This window comes from Marmota monax, unplaced genomic scaffold, assembly GCF_021218885.2.
Source record: "Marmota monax isolate L192 unplaced genomic scaffold, Marmota_monax_Labrador192_F-V1.1 WCK01_AAM20220418_F8-fsc00327, whole genome shotgun sequence".
Taxonomy (NCBI): Eukaryota; Metazoa; Chordata; class Mammalia; order Rodentia; family Sciuridae; genus Marmota; species Marmota monax.
This window is the reverse complement of record NW_026692808.1, coordinates 129,619-143,317: the sequence shown is the minus strand read 5'-3', so window position 1 is coordinate 143,317 and position 13,699 is coordinate 129,619. Positions and strand designations below refer to the sequence as shown.

Genomic DNA, 13,699 nt, shown 5'->3' with positions numbered 1-13,699 from the left:
GGGGGATAGCTTGGTGGCAGAACATCTGTCCAGCATGCATGAGGTCCAGGTTTGATTCCCCAGTACCACAAGGCAAGACACTGAGCTACTGAAGACAAAACTCCCCATGCCTCAGTTTCCCTGACTGCATGGGATGACCACAAGGGCACCAGGCCAAGCCTGGACACTGCCCAGGGGTTGTTGGGACACGGGCCAGGCCCTGGAGCAGGATCAGGTTGGAATGCGCAGAGGGCAGGGCTGGACAGGGCCAGGTTCAGAGGCAGAATGGGGCAGCTCCTTCCTCCTTCCCCTGGGTGGGAGGAAGCCAAGAAAGAGGAAAACGGGAAACCATAGCTACCTGGGGAAATTGGGCTGGGACACAGGTCGGCCATTTCCCAGCTCTTACACCCCTACTGAAGCCAGCCCCACAGGATGAGTCCCTGTCTCCTGGAGCCTCCCTCCCACACACACCTGGCCACCCAAAGGCGAAGTCCATCTTATTTTCTCTGATTGCCTGTATCTCAACAGCCCAGTGGGTCTTGGCTGGCAGTCAGGGTGGGCCTGGAGGGCGCTGCAGGCCAGACCAGCTCTGAGAGGCCAGATAAGCTGCCTGTGTGCCCTTCCTGCTAGCCCTGCATGGGTGGGAAGCCAGAGATGGGCTGACGTGAGGGCTGCGGAATGTGACCGCAGCCCTGGGTGCTGCCCCCTGCCAGTGCTGTCCTGCCTGGCTTCCGTTCTCCTCACTGAGGCTGGCAGGGAGGTGCCAGGTCACCCTCCAGCCCAGGGAAGAGGAGGGGGCGGTGGGCAGGCAGTGCATTCTAGCCTGGCTGCTGTCAATCAGGAAGCCTGTGGCCCAAGGGCCCCCAGGGTGGGGGAACTTTTGGGGTTTCTGCCTGGGCCTCTGCCAGTCCAGGTTCTGCCTCAACAGTGGTCAGGCCCAAATGGGAGGGATCCACAGCCCCATAGGATTTGGGCTAGACAGAGGGGCCTCGAAGGCAAAGTCCAGAGACTGAGGCCTGATCACAGCCAGAGTCACAAGCTCAAGTGTCTTCTGTAGAGATGCCTTGGCAGGTAACTTGCTAATTCCTCCAGTATTAACTGAGTGCCAGTATGTGCCAGGGCTGCCTGGAACCTGGGGTACAGCAGCGAGTTCCGGTAAAGATGCTCTGTTTGGCCAAACTGCAGTCAGAACCTCATAAAACTTAGCTTTAGCTGGACATGGTGGCACATACCTGTAAAGAATAGGCATTCACGGCACACAGCCGTAATCCCAGCTACTTGGGAGTCTGAGGCAGGAGAATCTCAAGTTCAAGGTTAGCCTGGGCAACTTAATGAGATTCTGTCTCAAAATAAAAAGGGCTATGGATGTAGCTCAGTGGTAGAATGCTCTTGGGTTTCAGTTCCCAGTCCTGGGGGGAAAACTCCACTTTTAGCTAGAAGCCCCACCCTCACCATCTGATGGTTTCTCATCCCCAGGGATGTTTAGTCACTGGCCTGCCCACAGCAGAATCCTGCCACTGGGTCCAGTCGGAGCCCTCACCTGCATCTTCTCCTGATTGTTTTTCCAGCTACCAACCAACCCACCTCCGTGGAGCTCCAGCTCTCCTCTGCCTTCACCACGGCCCCTCCATACAGGCTCCCTTGCTGTCATCTGAACAGGTACTGCGAGTAGCTGCACAAAACATCCCTCCTGCCTGGAGCTCAGGACCATAAACACAAAACCTTCAAAGGAGCTCTGACATGCTGGGCCAGAGTGGACAGCTGTGGAAAAAGGAGATGGCATGCAGGTCCCAGGGCAATCTGATGCACAGGTGCCCTGCACTGAGCCACAACTGGCCCCCTTACCCTTCCCCAAGAAGTGCCCTGGGGTGGCTGTGGCTCCTCAGCAGGTGATTCCTGCCATGACGTCCCAAGTTCAGCCATGGGTGGTCCTGGGGAGGGCCCATGAGGCGAGAGACATGACCATCACAGCCAAACCATGTGTGACACTGGCTAGAAGGAGACCAGTGGGGGCATGATGGTAGCTGAGAGGCAGGTGGTGTCTGTCATGCCACAATGTCGCTGCTCAGAGGCTAGAGGTATAGGCACTTGTCGTTGTCCTTGGGAGACACATGGAGATGGTGAGTCCTATGCCTTCAGCCAACATCCCCAGGGCCCAGCAAACAAAAGAGCAAAATGTGAGAGACTGTGGAGAAGGAAGAGGCAGTAAGAAGTGGGCCATCAGGAACAGAGGGGACAGCCACATGACTGTTCCTTTTGTCACTCCTTTGGTGTCCGTGAGCTGGGAGTGTATCAACACAGGATACTGAACATTCTCACCTCTCCACACCTAGGTTGAAATCCTCTCCCAGGCCATGGTGTCAGGAGGTAGGACCTCTGGGACATGATGAGGTCATGAGGGGAGCCTCCTGATGGGTTGAGTCCTTATAAAAGGACCCCAGGAGGTCCCTGCCCCTCCAGGCAGCAGCCCTCACTGTAACCTGCCCTGCCTAGACCTTGGACTTCTAGCCTGCAGGAAGTTACTCTTGAGCTGTAGCAGCTGAATAGGCATTCAGGCCACCGCAGTCCTTGACCTCAGTGTGACTTCGAAATGAGGCCCTAAAGGACATGGTTAGGTTAAATGTGGTCACTGCCGGGACCTTAATCCTACAGGATTGGTGTCCTCATAAGAAAAGATTAGGACACACATACATAGAGTAATGACCATTCGAGGACACGGAGAAGACAGACGGCCTCACCAGAAACTAGACCTGTGGCACATCTGGAGATTTGGCCTCAAGAACGTCCAGACAAAAAACTACTGTTTGACAGACCCCACACCCTGGCTGCAGCACTTTATAATGGTAGCCAAAACAGACGAGGGCTCTCTAGGAAACAGGTTGGCAGTTTCTCAAAAAACTTAGCATCATCATATGGCCCAATAATCCCACCTCTGGGAACATACCCCCAAGAATCCAAAGTGGGTTCTCAAAGAGATAGCTGTCTGTCCACCCATGTTCACAGGGGCCAGAAGCTGAAAGCAAGCTAAGGGCCCACTGAAGGATAAACAGGTGAACCAAGTGCGATCTACTCATATAGCTGAATACGACTCATCTTCCAAAAGAAGAACATTCTGCCAGCTGTGGTGGACACCCATAGATACTGGGTGGGACGCTAGAGCCCAGAGGTGCAAGATGGGCCTGAGCAACAGAGTAAGCCCTGTGTGTGGGGGGATGAACCCGGAGCCCACTGTGCCACGTAGAACTAGGCAGACACGAAGGGCAGCCACAGCATGACTGCACCCCAGGAAGCCCCTGGAGCCCTCCCACTCCAACGGAGGAACACGGGGGAACCGAGCTTCCGTCTGGAAAGAAGTGCTGGGGATGGGCGTGACTACAGAGCAGCGGAACATGCTGAACTGAACGCCCACACCGTTACCAGGACAAGCATTGTTACCACAATTAAAAAAGTGGTTAAGAAGGCCAATTTTAGGCGTTATGTTCTGACCCACAATGAAACGAACCTCCCCACACGGAGACGGGGAGCCAGCCTGGCAATACTCGGGGGCGATGCCAGAGCGCTGACGGACAGGCGCAGGCCCCGCCCCACACGCCCCGCCGGCACCGCAGTTCTTCCCACCCACGCAGCCCCGCCCCTCGCGCACGCCCCGCCCTTATCTCGGCCGGCGGGGCCACACCCCTGTCCCCACCCTGACACACCCCTCCCGCGCACACGCCTGTCCCTTTCTACCGGCGGCTGCCGCCAGAGGCCGCTGTAGCGCCTGCCCTCCCGCCGCCTCACTAGTGCCCAAGATGGCGGTCGCGACGCTTCTCCGGGGCGCGGCTCCGGGACGCGGCGGCCCAGCTTGGCGCTGGAGGCTGCACGCGGTCCCGAGGCGCCGACTGGCTCATAGCTCTGGCCGTTTTGGCAGGGACCATACGGATAGGGCGGCTTGGGCGTGTTTCCTGTTAGACGAGCGCTCCCTGCTGCGCGTGCGCGGCCCGGACGCGGCGCCCTTCCTGCTGGGGCTACTGACCAATGAGCTGCCGCTTCCGGGTTCCCCGGACCACGCGGCCACGCCTCCTGTGCGCGCGGCCTACGCCCACTTCCTAAACGTTCAGGGGCGCACGCTTTATGACGTCATCCTGTACGGGTGAGCACGGGCGTGGGTAGTAAACTTGGGGAGGGGCGGGGGATGCGTAAGGGGTGGGCCTCCGAGGGAGAGGCGGGGCGCTAAGCGGGGGAAGGATGGACTGGACTGTCTGGAGGGGATGCTCAGGGCTGGGGAGTGTGCGCTGGTCTCCCAGGCGAGAGCACCCAGCGGAGGGTGGGCTGGACAACCCCCTGTCTGCATCTGCATCATAGGGAGCACCTGCTGGCGTGAATGGAGAGACAGGTGACCCCAGGCCCGTGTGCACTAGGGCTGGTTCTTTTTTTTTTTTTTTTTTTTTTTTTTTTTAAAGAGAGAGTGAGAGAGATAGAGGTAGAGAGAGAGAGAATTTTTTAATATTTATTTTTTAGTATTTGGCGGACACAACATCTTTGTTTGTATGTGGTGCTGAGGATCGAACCCCGGGCCGCACGCATGCCAGGCGAGCGCGCTACCGCTTGAGCCACATCCCCAGCCCAAGGGCTGGTTCTTGTTTCTGGACCCTCTGTGGGGCGAACAGATGGACCTCTCTGTGGGGGTGAACGATGCGTGCCACCTCTGTGCTCAGCCTCTGCTTCTCCTTCCTCGGCATCTCGCTGTAGTTCTGCCTTTTCTGAATGACCAGAGTTGGAGGCACGCAGGATGCAGCCTTTCAGAAGGCCTCTTTCCCTAGTGGTATGCCTGTGGGTTTCGCCTTCGTTAGCTGATTGCTGAGTTTTAAGGTCTCTGCCTTGGATATCAGTTCTTCATTGTCTTTTGTTTCTGTTGGAGTCCAGCTCCAACAGCGGGTCTCAGGAGACGAATGGATTGTGAGGAGTTGGCTTAAGGGGGTGAAGAAACAACACATACACAAAAGTGAAGGTGCTGAATCCCAATCTTTACTTGTGAAGTTAATCATATATACTTTTCATTTTGGCAGGCTCACAGTACTTTGTGGTTACAAAACAGGAATCATTATTCAAAGAAACAAAATTTTATGTAGCTACAATTAGATAAGAAGAATGTATCTTGGCTTATGCATAAGCAAGCATTTTTATTTTCAGTTCACGTTTGCTTTGAGCTATTTCTGCTTAGTTAGCTTTTAGTAATAGTTAGAAATGTCCCAGACTATTGGCCTATACCTTGACTATTCTTTCTTGACTTACTGACTAGAACCGGCGCCGCGGTTATAGCAAGTGGTTAACTTGAAAAGAGAGGCTACTAATTTTAATCAAACAAAGAGTAAGAGCACAAACCATTGTGCACAGGAACAAGAACAAGTTGCCCAGTACCAAGCACTAATTTGTCTTCTTAACATTAATTCTTCTTCTCTAGATTTTAATTTAATTTCTCAAACATTTCCTTGACTATTTTTCCTACAGGGGGTTTCTCATTAAACATTAGCAATTCATGTTCCACAGCTGAATCATTGCATTTAGAGCAAACAGATTTATTCTTTAGAAGTAGTTGCATCAATTGGAAAGTCATGTTTTTTCCTTCATACTTAATGGTCATATGAGAAGTCGCAACTATACTTATTAACAGGAATAGAAAAACAAACCAGCCCATTCCCAGAAACATACTGCCCTCCTCCAGAGGATGGATGCCCTGTGCCATCCACTTCAGTAGGGCCTTGCCTTTGCCTGAGTCAGGGGAGGGGCGCATCATGCTTCCACTCCCAGATGAGACTCCAGTATTTTGAAGCTTTCTCTGGTGCCTTTTTTGTCAGTGGTTTTGACCTGTCTTTCTCTTGGAGGCTGGGAGGGCAGGACTGGACTGTGGCCTCAGTGTGTGCTGAACTCTGTGGGACTCCTGTGCAGTCTCAGTCCTAGGGCAGTGTTGCTCTCAGAAGGAACCCAGAGGAGTCAGAAGGCATCCCATGCCTGTTTGTCTTCCATCGAGATGTCCCCTTGCCCTGTGGGTACACATGATGAGCCGCAACTTGGGCTTGTCTTGGCTCTCTCCTCCCTCCCAAGTGGCCAGGGTTCCATGACCCACATGGACACAAGCTTTGCCTGAGTCTCTGGTCTCCACTGTATCTGGGCTCTGGTCACCATAAGACCAGCACCAAGAAACAGGAGAGACTTGTTTGGAGAAGAATGATTGCAAACCCTTGGACCTGACCCTTGCATAGGTTTCCCCTGGGGCATGCAGCTTGCCCGTCATTAGGATGTCTAGGACCTGGTCCCTGTCCACCTGTGTGTCCTGCACCCCAGTCCCCAGGACTCCCGAGCCTTTGTCCTTGCTCAGGATCCTGTGGTTTGAGGCTCTCCCTTGCAAGGTGGGGTGGAGGCTGGGCCTGCACCAGCCTTTGTAGGGGCAGTTGGTATTCCAGACGGGGCTCTATGGGATCAGGAGGAGACCTCTATGTAGGGCTTGGGGGGTTGGCTTCTCTGCCCTGGTGGCAGTGCCCTCCCTCTGCAGGATGCACCTGTGGCCATGTAGAAGTGGAGGCATGTACATGCCTGGGTGCTGCTTCATGGGGGCAGCCCTCCTGTTGGGCCAGACCTGCCCAGAGCCCACCTCCTCTGCCTGGGCTTTGCACGCTGGCAGGGCTGCAGGACTCAGGAGAGCACGGGTGCAGCATTTGGGGTATACTCACATACTAGGTCTTTCATTTCCCTGGGCTCTGCTATGTGGTTTTGACCAACCTCAGTGGAAAGTTTGAAAAGGTAACCTGGCCTGTGTTGAACGTGTGCAGACTCCACTCTTCTCCATTCCCTCAGTGGTGCATAGTGTCAGCCATCACATGGGTGTGCGCTGTGTCAGGTATTCCAGACCACCCGAGGTGACCTGAAGGTGGGAGGTGTGTGTGAGTTCTGTGCAAAGTCTGCACCATTTGATATAAGGACCCTTTGGATACTGAGGGACGACAGTGCTAAGACTCACGCCCTGCTGATCTTCAGTTCAGATGTAACTCAGATGTCCTGTATTTCATCTGTGGTTCTGCCCCCTGGAGACACCGGGCAGTGTCTGTCTGTGGTGGTAGTCCTCAGAGCTGAGTGGGCATGTCCAGTGTCCTGACAGAGAGTGCCACAGTGCTGAGATCGAGAGAGATGCCCCAATCCTGCTCACCCGTACCTCAAGGCTACTGCTACCATCAGTCCCCGTCAATCCAGAGGGAGCTAGACCTCCTTCTGGTCCCAGTGCTGCAGGGAGGACTTGGGGCCACAACCCAGCCTTGGCTGTACAAAGGAACTTATGTTGTTCTCATTCACAGGCACACCTGGGTGTAAGTGCCCTGCCCCCAGAACCTAGGCCCCGTGAGAAGTAGTGAGGCTGGGGGTGCCCAGCAAATACCAGGTGGAGGGGTTAACTCAGCCTGGGTGGGCATCTGAGCCAAGTAGAGCAGCTAAGCCAGTGTCTGCAGCCCATTGGGAACCAGGGACCTGCCTTGGAGCTCAGGACACACTGGTTGTCTGTGGAGCCCGTGACCCATTCCTGTACCCTCGCCCCTCCCTGCCCTGCGGCTGTGGCCCTCCCCAGCCTCTGCAGCTCCTGTTCTTGCCCTGCAGGGCTCAAAGTCTCCCCTGCTCACCTGGACCCTTCATCCACAGGTGGCAGCCGGCCTGTCCCTCCTCGGGCAGTTGGCAGCCAGCAGCCAGGATGCCCGGCCCTGTGAGGTGGGCCAGGTGGTCACCTTGCCATACTGGCCTTACCTGTGGCCCTCCATCTCCCTCTGCTGGTGCCACTCTCCCGCCTTGCACTTTCCCTCAGCTCGCCCTTGCTCTTCCTTTCTTGCTGGGCTCTATACCCACTTCTGACGGCTGTTTCCCGGGTTTCACTTAGTTTTTCTGCTGGCTTTACTGTAGATTTTTAAAATGAAAACATGCATTTGGGTAAAATCCATAATAATGTGAAAAGGGTCATGACGGAAAGTACCCTTGTGCTGCCTTCTCCCTCAGCGTGAATCCCCCACCTAGAGGCCGCTCCTTTCCTTTTTAGTTTTTTGTTTGGAATAATTATAGGTTCCCAGAGAACTGCAAAAGCACTGTGTGCGAGAGGTCCCAGTTTCCCAACTGTGGCCTAGGACCACAAGCAGGAAGCAGAGGGCAGCCAACCTTGGGCTTTTCCAGATGTCTTATCTGTCAAGGATCGCAGCTCTGAGGGTTTACGCCCATGTAGATTCGCTCAACCATGATCCAGATCCAGAACATTCCATGCCTAGGCGGCCTCTCCTGCTCTGGACGGGCACCTGCCCCAGCCCCCCATCTCTCTGTCATTTCAGGAGCATCCTGGGGGGATATGTGCAGTTGCAGTACCTTGGGGTTGGCTCTCAGGCCTCCCCACTTGGTCACTGTCCCTTCTCCTTGCCTGCTGTAGCCAGGTGGCTATAGTTTCGTGGGCCTTTGCCCTTCACTTTCTGGCAATTAGTAGTTAGCTGGCTGCTGTGAACTCTTGGGTTCTCAGTGTGCAGTTGTCATTTCTGCAGGAAAGGTACCCTGGAGGCAGATGCTGAGCTGTGTGTGGTGGTGTCACTCGTGAGGGGGTTTGGAGGTCTCCCCAGAGGCAGAGGACAGGTCAGATTTCAGCGAAGAGGGAGAACTTCATTAGAGAGTAAGGTGAAGGTACACATTCTCAGAGCAGAATTCAGGCCATCTGAACAGTGAGAGGTGCCTCTTGGGGTCTCTAGCTGTTTTAGAGGAGCTTTTGTGAGGAAGGGGCCTGGGAAGGCATGTGGGATTGGTGTCACCCTGGGATCACAAGACTGTTCATGGTGATATGGCCATTCTCAGGCTCTTTAGGTGGAGGCTATCTCCTCTCTCTGGTCAGTAGATGACATCTGGAGTGTACCCTACATCATAGGCTTCTTTTTCTTTTTTCTTTTTTTAAAATTCTTGATAATTTCTATTTATTTTTTTTTATGTGGTGCTGAGGATTGAACCCAGGGCCTTGCGCATACTAGGCCACACTCAACCGCTGAGCCACAGCCCCAGCCCCATAGTAGGTTTCTTTTTTTTTTAATATTTATTTTTTGGTTAGACACAATACCTTTATTTTGTTTATTTAGTTTTATGTGGTGTTGAGGATCGAACCCAGGGCCTCACCCATACTAGGCGAGCACTCTGCCGCTGAGCCACAACCTCAGTCCCCCATCATAGGTTTCTTAAAACATGGTATTTCCCTTTGTTGTATCTGTTTTAAAAGCACACGTGTCGGTACCTTGCACGGGTGGATCACAAGTGCCCAGGGCAGTTTCCTTAATGAGTGGATTCACGGTGGTCAAGACTGTGGATGAACCTGCAGTGACTTCAAGGCGTACCCAATTTATCAGGGGTCTGGCGGTGGCCAGCGGGGAGGAAACCCAGCCTGGAGAGGGGGGAGGCACCCCACAGGGTTCCTTTCTCTTCCTGTCCCTTGCCTTTTACTTCTCCTGTCCCACTTCAGCTGCATGTTTGGTCTCATAAGAAACTGCCAGCTGTTTGCTTTCTGACCAGAGGTGCCGAGTGACCATTCGTCTCCTCCACATCCTTGTGGGCATGCAGGTTGCCATCTCTCTCTGCTTTGGCCATTTTGGTGGTGTAACATAAATCTTGAGGTGTATCCAACGTGAGTTTCACTAGTGACCAGTGGTGCCAACCTTGTCACACACTGGCATTCTAAATCCACACCTGTGAACAGTGTGCTTTTCCATCTCCCATGGATGACCCCTTGAATTCTGTGATGTTGTTTGGGAGGTATTTGCTTTGACTCACTGTGCCAGGGTTCAGTACCTGCCTGTTGCCAGGTGACAAGCGGTGCCCAGGCAGTGTCTGGACTGTGGGATGAGGCCAGAGATGGTGCCGTGGAGTGTATTCCTGCCCACAGCTCTTTCTCTGGAGAGAACTTAGTGCCCTCTGGCCTGGGAGGGGCTGGGGCACCTGCTTATTATGGCTCTTCTCTCCTGTGCCCCTCCTGGAGTCTCGGCTTCCATGGGGCTGTGGATTCAGGCTCAGTCCACCTCCGCAACCCAGGCTGAATCCTGGATGTCTCCGTTCCCTACCAGCAAGTCTTTATGAGTCCCTGTCTTTAAGTGGCCTTGATTTCTGTCTGGCCAGGGTCATTTGAGTGGTGCGGTTCAAATCCCTTGCAGTGGGCAGTGTGAAAGTTAGCGTGTTTCTGGGACTTACTTTGGGGTAATGGGCATGAGTATGGGCAGGGTGTGGCCTCTCAGAACACTGCACCTGGCTGAGCCCCACTGGCTCTCACTCCCTCCACCTCAGGACCCACCTCAGGACTCTTGGGCTCTTCAGTGTCTTCCTGGGACTGCAGAAGGCAGGTCCTGGCTGTCCACGGCCTTCTACCTCCTGGAGCCAGGATACCTCTGTGTCCCTTCCATGAGGCTCACCCCCTTGCCTCTCTGCAGGGCAGTTGGCCGAGTCTCATCTTTCCCATCCTGGCTCAGCAGCTGCTCAGCACAATGCCTTTCCGTGGGTGTTGTCACTCTGCAGCCTGTGATGGGTCTGGCCCAACCGAAGCGTGACTCTCAGTTCCCACCTACTGTTGTGCAGGAGCAGCCCTGGGAGAACAGGTGCCAGGCTCCCTGTACCTACTCCCGCAGTGCCCCTGTGTACCTACGTGGGCTGTGCTATGCAGGTGCAGCCCTGGGTGGCCAGGTCACAACTGTTGGCCTGCTGGTCCTCACTGCGTCTGTGTGCTCTTGTGGAGCTATATGGTCCATGGTGGCCGTGTGCAGGGTTCTCTTGTCACTTCCTGGGTGTTGAGACCAAGGCCCTCTTTGGACTGCAGGCTGCAGCCCTACCCAGCCAGGATCACGACTTTCTGCACATTGGTCTCTGCAGGTCACTTGTGTGCTGTGAGGACATGTGTCTGGAGGGGCAGTCCTTTGTGGCTGTGGCCATGGCTCTTAGCATGTTGGTGTGCAGGGCATCCTTGTCTGCTGGGTGCTCTGTGCCCTGGAGGCCCAGCCCATCGTGGCCTGGGGCACCATTCTCTGCCCACTACTCCTCACTATGTGCTTGGTGAGCTGGCTGGGGGCGGGTGCTTCTGCCTGCCCTCGAGCCTCCTGCCTCTCTCCTGGCAGGCTCCCCGGGTATGCAGAGGAGGCATCAAGCTTCTTCTTGGAGTGTGACAGCTCTGTGCTGGGCGCACTGCAGAAGCACCTTGCATTGTACAAGATACGGCGGAAAGTTACAATGGAGCCGCGCCCAGAGCTCCGAGTGTGGGCGGTGCTGCCCAACTCTCCCCAGGCTGACCAGACTGCACCGCTGCAGGAGAGGGCAGAGGCCACTGCTATCCTCACCCGCGATCCCCGGACTGCATGCATGGGGTGGCGGCTCCTTACCCAGGAGGAGGGTCCAGCCCTGCTGCCCCGGGCCCAGCTTGGAGACCTCCAGGATTATCATACGCACCGATACCAGCAAGGTATGAGTGGGGCAGGGCTGTGGGGTAGCAGGGTAGGACAGCTGGGGGCTCCTGGAGGGCAGGGCAGGGGCTGGGGGTGGTTGGCACAGGTGGTGGGCCGTGGGAGGGCAAGGCTGCTGGTAGGCCCATCTCTGGTTTCTGATCCCCACAGGCATCCCTGAGGGGGTCCGTGACCTGCCCCCAGGGGTGGCTTTGCCTCTGGAGTCCAACCTGGCCTTTATGAATGGCGTGAGCTTCACCAAGGGCTGCTACATCGGCCAGGAGCTGACCACCCGCACCCACCACATGGGTGTCATCCGCAAGCGGCTCCTTCCTGTGCGGCTGACTGGCCTCCTCCCTGCAGGCGGTGTGGGCCCCGGCACTGCAGTACTGACTGCATCGGGACAGGCAGCAGGCAAATTCAGGGCTGGCCAGGGGAATGTGGGGCTGGCCCTGCTGCGTTTGGAGACAATCAAGGGTCCTCTCCACATCAGGATCTCTGAAAGTGATCAGGTGGCAGTAACTGCATCCGTGCCAGGATGGTGGCCTGTGGCCACCAAGTAGTCCTAGACACCCTCCACTCTGCAAGCCTTAGAGTTACGGGGCGCCTTGGGGCCTCTGTTCCTGGTATTCAGTCTGTCTGCTGTGCCCTCTTGGGTATGAGCAGGGTGAACGTGGGTGCTCCCTGTGGTGGCCACTTGAGCACACCTACCTGGGGAGGTTCCTGAGTGTGCATGGTTGCCCCGGGCTTCAGGTGGGTGCATCCTGTGGAGGGTCCCAGACTCATGAACTGACTGTGGGGAGTTCAATGCTGGGGACAGGATGGAGAGCCCGCGTCCACCCGTGCGCGGTGCTGAGTTCTTGCCTGGGCCAGGCCCCGGATGAGCTCACACACGGTCTGTGAGCACAAGAGCGTGAGCCTTTGTCAGTCCTGGCAGCTCCCTGGCATTGTCCCCCATTGGGGGGGGATGTGTCCTGTGTGCCTCCAGAATGGGTCACTGGAGGAGGCGGGCACCTGTGTGTGCCAGGTAGCTCTGGTTTTGGGTGGCCAGGTGAGCCCTGCTCACTCCACACTGGGAATCCAGCCCCTCCTCCGGAAGCCCCAGGAGGGGCAGGGCCCAGCTGCTGCTGCTTTCTCCCGCCTTACCTGTTTGCAGGTTTGGGGACATATATGTGTGCTTTCAGTCAGTGAGCGACTTGCTGGTGAGTGATGGCCTGTTTGAACCACTGTCTTCTTCCCTCTGTTGCCGAGTGGACTGGCCACTGGGGTAGCCCTTGGAGGGACTATTAAAGTGTGACCTGAAGCAGTGCCTTGGGAGTCTTGTCTCATTCTGGGTGGGAGGAGGCTGTTCTTTGTTTTGGGGGTCTGGTGGACTGGACACAGGAAACAGCTCTCCCTGAAGAATAAGCAGACACAGCAGGTGAACTGAATCTGGCTTGTAGTGTAGCTCAGTGGAGGAACCCCTGCTCAGCATGTGCAGACCTGGGTCAGATCCCCAGCACCGCCTGAAAAGCAGATAAGTAACCTGTAATTCACGGAGTCGCGGGCGCTGCTGCACTGCAAAGACTGGGGAAGTCCCAGGGGTGGGCCTGGGTGAGTGGAGGGCCCTCTAGAACCTGTCGCCTCGGGTGGGGACTGGGACTCAGTGAACTCTGGCCTGAGTACAGGGGCTCAGGAGGAGGCCGGGCATGTGTTAGTTGACTTGTGTCACTGTGACCAGAACCCCTCTCAGGAGAACTTAGAGGAGGGAGCTTACTGTGCTCATGGTCTCAGAGGTCTCAGTTCACAGTCGGCTGATTCCTTGCTCTGGGCCCAAGGAGAGGCGGGACATCATGATGGAAGGATGGAAGGACGAGGTGGAGGAAAGCTGCTTAGCTCCCAGCAGCCAGGAAGCAGAGAGAACAGGAGGCACCAGGGGCAAAAATATCAACCCCAAGGCAGGCCCTGGTGAACCACCTCCTCCAGCCAGAGCCCCCGCCCGTGGTCACCACCCCCAGAGCAGGAATCAGTTCAGATGATGAGCCTGGCAGATGATCATCTCAGTCTAACCATTTCACCTTTGGGCATTCCTGTATTGTTTCATGAGCTTTGGGGACACCTCATGTCCTACCCTAACAGGGAGAGGAGGAGAAGGCCTGGCTGTCATCAGCAGCAGCGGACTGGTAAGTCGGTGATGAGGGCTCTGCCAGCTGGCGAGCACAGGTGGACTCCTCGGGCAAGGACACAGGCAGCCTGACCCTGCCACAGTGCTGCTTGTGGCTGCTAAC

The 13,699-nt window shown here is 55.7% G+C and overlaps 1 protein-coding gene across 2 annotated transcripts; it reads left to right on the top strand.

The window, feature by feature from the left end:
* Window positions 1–3,738: 3,738 nt before the first annotated feature.
* Window positions 3,739–12,741, top strand: Iba57 (iron-sulfur cluster assembly factor IBA57). Of its 2 annotated transcripts, none has more exons than XM_046448440.1 (3): window positions 3,739–4,111; window positions 11,112–11,452; window positions 11,604–12,741. In XM_046448440.1, exons 1-3 carry the CDS (start codon window positions 3,771–3,773, stop codon window positions 11,993–11,995), a joined length of 1,074 nt encoding a protein of 357 aa, XP_046304396.1. In that variant the 5' UTR covers window positions 3,739–3,770; the 3' UTR covers window positions 11,996–12,741. The 2 variants fall into 2 exon arrangements, with proteins under 2 accessions (XP_046304396.1, XP_046304397.2); XM_046448441.2 differs by lacking the exon at window positions 3,739–4,111 and adding an exon at window positions 4,219–4,354.
* Window positions 12,742–13,699: the final 958 nt, after the last annotated feature.

Coding starts and splice junctions, on each gene's coding strand:
- Iba57 (XM_046448440.1), top strand. CDS start 3,771: ATGGCGGTCGCGACGCTTCTCCGGGGCGCGGCTCCGGGACGCGGCGGC. Junction 4,112..11,111: donor TATGACGTCATCCTGTACGG/GTGAGCACGGGC, acceptor CTCTCCTGGCAG/GCTCCCCGGGTATGCAGAGG. Junction 11,453..11,603: donor TACGCACCGATACCAGCAAG/GTATGAGTGGGG, acceptor TGATCCCCACAG/GCATCCCTGAGGGGGTCCGT.